The sequence below is a fragment of the Morone saxatilis genome, unplaced genomic scaffold (assembly GCF_004916995.1).
Source record: "Morone saxatilis isolate NCDOM2014 unplaced genomic scaffold, NCSU_SB_2.0 Contig23, whole genome shotgun sequence".
In the NCBI taxonomy this organism is placed as follows: Eukaryota; Metazoa; Chordata; class Actinopteri; family Moronidae; genus Morone; species Morone saxatilis.
The window spans coordinates 20,487,745-20,491,619 of NW_023339796.1; the positions used below are offsets into that span (position 1 = coordinate 20,487,745).

The 3,875-nt window shown below is 36.4% G+C and overlaps 1 protein-coding gene across 1 annotated transcript in view; it reads right to left on the minus strand.

Moving 5' to 3' along the window:
- rab36 (RAB36, member RAS oncogene family) overlaps positions 1–3,875 on the minus strand; it is an 8,935-nt gene that overhangs the window by 2,773 nt on the left and 2,287 nt on the right. Inside the window, exons 3-7 of the mRNA XM_035671024.1 lie at positions 2,856–2,947; positions 2,674–2,748; positions 1,771–1,872; positions 1,609–1,673; positions 1,329–1,380 (exon numbers count right to left, since the gene is read on the minus strand). Coding sequence (XP_035526917.1) covers positions 1,329–1,380; positions 1,609–1,673; positions 1,771–1,872; positions 2,674–2,748; positions 2,856–2,947 — 386 coding nt within the window. The remainder of the gene's footprint in view (positions 1–1,328; positions 1,381–1,608; positions 1,674–1,770; positions 1,873–2,673; positions 2,749–2,855; positions 2,948–3,875) is intronic.

Here is a 3,875-nt window from a genome sequence, read left to right on the forward strand (position 1 = left end):
CACCCCCCCTCTGTAATCTGACCTAATCTAACATTTTAAACTGTACATTTTACCTTTTATATATATATATATTTATATATATAAGTTAATATATTATTTGTTGTATGTATATATGTTGTATGTATATCTGGAGTTGTAATTTCCCCCTGGGATTATTAAAGTATTTCTGATTCTGATTCTGATAATATTCATAGCTATGTTTTCATTAGTGTATAATCAATTGAATATATGAATCGTTGTGTTTTTGTTACCTTAGAATGAGCCATTTTCATGTTTCTACAGTAGCCCAGAACAGTGAAACTAAACTCTGGCTCTAGTTAGGGCCTTTTACAAGTTCATGGCCACCGTAGTTTCTTGGAAGGCAAGCTGTATAGAGTTGGTTTGCAACTTCACCGCTAGATGCCACTAAATCCTACACAGTGGTCCTTTAACAAAATCATAGATGTGCATTATTATTGCATTTACAACTTAATGTAAAACATATATACGAATCCTGGAATCGGTCTGTGTGTTCCACCATCTACTGGCGTAGCCATCACTGCGGTGGCAAGTTGTGGTGACTCTGTGACTGCCTGCTGAGAGCAGCATGGGTCGTTAGATTGATGACGTTACGCAGTGGCCCCAGTTTCTGACAAAGGTACCTTATTTGGATGGTGATCCAAGCGGACAAGTTATATCTTGGTCCTCTATCTATGCAAAGTGCATAGTCTCATCTTTTCCCGTTCAGTGTGTAGGATTTAGTGGCATCTAACATTGCAGATTAAAACCACCTAAAAGCCTTTAACTCAACCAAATGCGAAAGAGAAACTATGGTGGCTGTTTTTTAGGCTACTGTAGGAACATGATGGTTCAACATGAAGGCGACCCGCAGCATCTTTAGATAAAAACAGCTTATTCTAAGGTAATGAAAACACAACAATTCCTATTTTCAGGTGATTATATACTAATGAAAACATACCTATGAATATTATTTCCCATTTCTGACAATAGATCCTCCTAAATGTTACATACTGGACCTTTAAGTAACGTTCAAGTAATTTTCATCCAGTGAAATTGACCCACATCAGCCCAATAAAAGATGTGATGTCTTGGCTCAGATGTAGAGGATTAATACATATTAAGAATAGAATAATCACAAACTGTACACACTGTATTAGAGTGATGTTGCAGTTTTTATCTGCTAGTGTAATATTGGACTAATCATGGTGATCCCACACAGCTAGAGTAACAAAAAATGTCCATTTCCAAACAAAGTGCATCATTGCTTCAATTGTAGACTCTCCATAGCTGTAGAGAAAGCCCAATGATAATGTTACAAACAGACCTACCGTGTATGATCAAGGGACTTGATGTCTGCCATGTCAAAGACTGTGATAATGACTGGAAAAGATGAACAAGAAGTTTCAGCATAATTAGTTTACACTAGCTCAGCAGTAAACCGCTCTCCCCTAGCATCAGACATACAAGAGTAGAAGGTAATTTCACAGTGCAGAGTTGTATAATGAAATTCAGGTTGTATTCCCTTTATTCTACTTATATACAAATAATATATCTATATCTATACACACCAAAAAAACATTTAGGGTTAGGGTTACAACAACTTCTTACCCTGAGCGCCTCTGTAGTATGCTGAAGCGATGCACTTGAATTTTTCCTGCCCAGCTGTATCCCAGCTATTAAAAAAACAAAAAGTAAGCAAGAATGGCAAAAACACAAGGAACTCTAAAGTTATGTATGTGGGATAATGTCTTTAAAATCAAAACTACTCACATTTGAAGGGAGAACGGTACTCCAGATATCTCAAACCTCTCAATCTCAAAGTCCACACCTATGGTGGCCTTGTAGTCTCTTTCAAATACATCTTTACAAAACCTAACAACCGCAAAAACAAATCAAGTTTACAACAATCTCAGATCTGTTTATTAATCAGTTTCCTTTTTATTTATTTTTACTAAATTCATTAGCTTCATATAGGTGCAATCATTCAGTTCCATCAGAGAACTGTGTTCATACAGTATAGGCAAGAGACATTTTCCAAATTAAATTAACACTTGCAATATATTATGATATTATGTGGTATGTGTATCATGACTTATATCTGGGGTTTCCATCATTGGACACTCAAATCATAAAGATAAATCGGATTGTTTGTGAGATGATTTGCAGAATAGGAAAGCAGAAAACACTTCTGCTGCACAAAATGAGTCAGATCTTTTTATAATCTTTGCCCTTTGCTTGTAAATAACCAAACAATATATTACATCCTTAAGCCCTTAACAATATTCTAATAAAACAATCTAAAAAGGAAAAATGACTCTTCAGTTGTTGTTCAATTTTATTTTCATTTGTAAGAACTAAGACTAAAAAACTAACAAAGCTAATAGAACAATGACAAGAAAAAAAGTAAAAAAGTAAATAATCAGCTTAAAATTCATCCAAATCGCTGGTTTTACACAAACGTCCTGCAGTTATTGTGTTCACTGTTTGGGTTCATTGAACAGTGTATCAGGTGTTTCTCTATCTGTTAATTGTTATGCAGGTGAGATATTAATATGAAATATGCCATTAAAATATGTTCAGGGGTTGTAGGTTTTACGGATCTGATAGAAAAGCCGGTCCCTGAAGGTAAAAAGGGTTGGGAACCACTGGTATAGGTTATATCTGATATAGTACCTATTAATGAGGCAGGTCTTCCCCACATTAAGGTCTCCAACCACCACCACTTTTGACATTTTCTGTCGGTCCCACCTTTAAATAAGACAACAGATTTATCATCAGTACAATATAAATGTTTTTAATGTGATGTTCAAGCAAAGCTAAGAATAATGCATTGACCCTAAAAGTGGGAAACTCACGGCTGATGCCTGGCCGCTCTGTCTTTACAGGCTGCTTTAACCTGAAGGTCCCAGTCTTTCCTCGGCTGTAGAGAGGCCTCAGGTCTGTAGCACTGAAAAGAACAGGACCATATACTACTGCCATTTATTCTGAACAAAGCCACTGACTACATGTTATAATGACAAGCGGTTAAAACATTGCAGATGTACTGTTTTACCATGCTGACCATCTGGCGTTTAATGGTTGTACACACTTTACCCAATTGTAATATACATGGAAGTACAGCTGAGGTTTGAGGGAACACTCATAATTTTTGCAGGTATTTGGTAGGGACGTGCATTTCCATCACTGAGGCCAATGTCATCTTGGTGCACTGCCATTGTAGAGAGGAGAAATCTATCTAAATTTAAAATTATTGGTCACATACATTCTTAAATAAGAAAGGGCCTCTAAATATATATTATGAAATCAACAAATCATTTATTAGGAATCACTCCATCTAACTCTTCATTGCTATGCAGATGATTACCGCAGTGTATATCTATCAATCAAAGCCTGATGAAGATTAGATCAATACCGTATCTAATTACAAACATGTCTTAAGGACATAAAATCCTGGATGAGCTGCAATTTTCTGATGTAAACTCCAGGGAAAAACAACGAAATTCTTATACTTGGCCCCAAAAACCTCAGAGACTCACTTTCTAAAGATATAGCTACTGCTAGATTGGCGATTACCTTGGCCTCTAGTGCCACTTGGTCAGGAATCTTGGAGTTATCTTTTGATCAGGACTTGTCATGTGAACTTCCATATTAAAGCCAGGATTCTCTAGGACTGCCTTCTTCTTCGATTTACGTAATATTACTAAAATTGAGCACATCTTATGCACAGACAGATGCAGAAGAAAACTTAATCCATGCATTTTTACTTGCAGGCTGCGATTACTGCACACTTCTTTGTTATCAGGTTGCGCCAATAAGTCCATTAAGACGCTCCAATTTAATTCAAAACGCTGCAGCACGAGTAGCTGACAGGAACT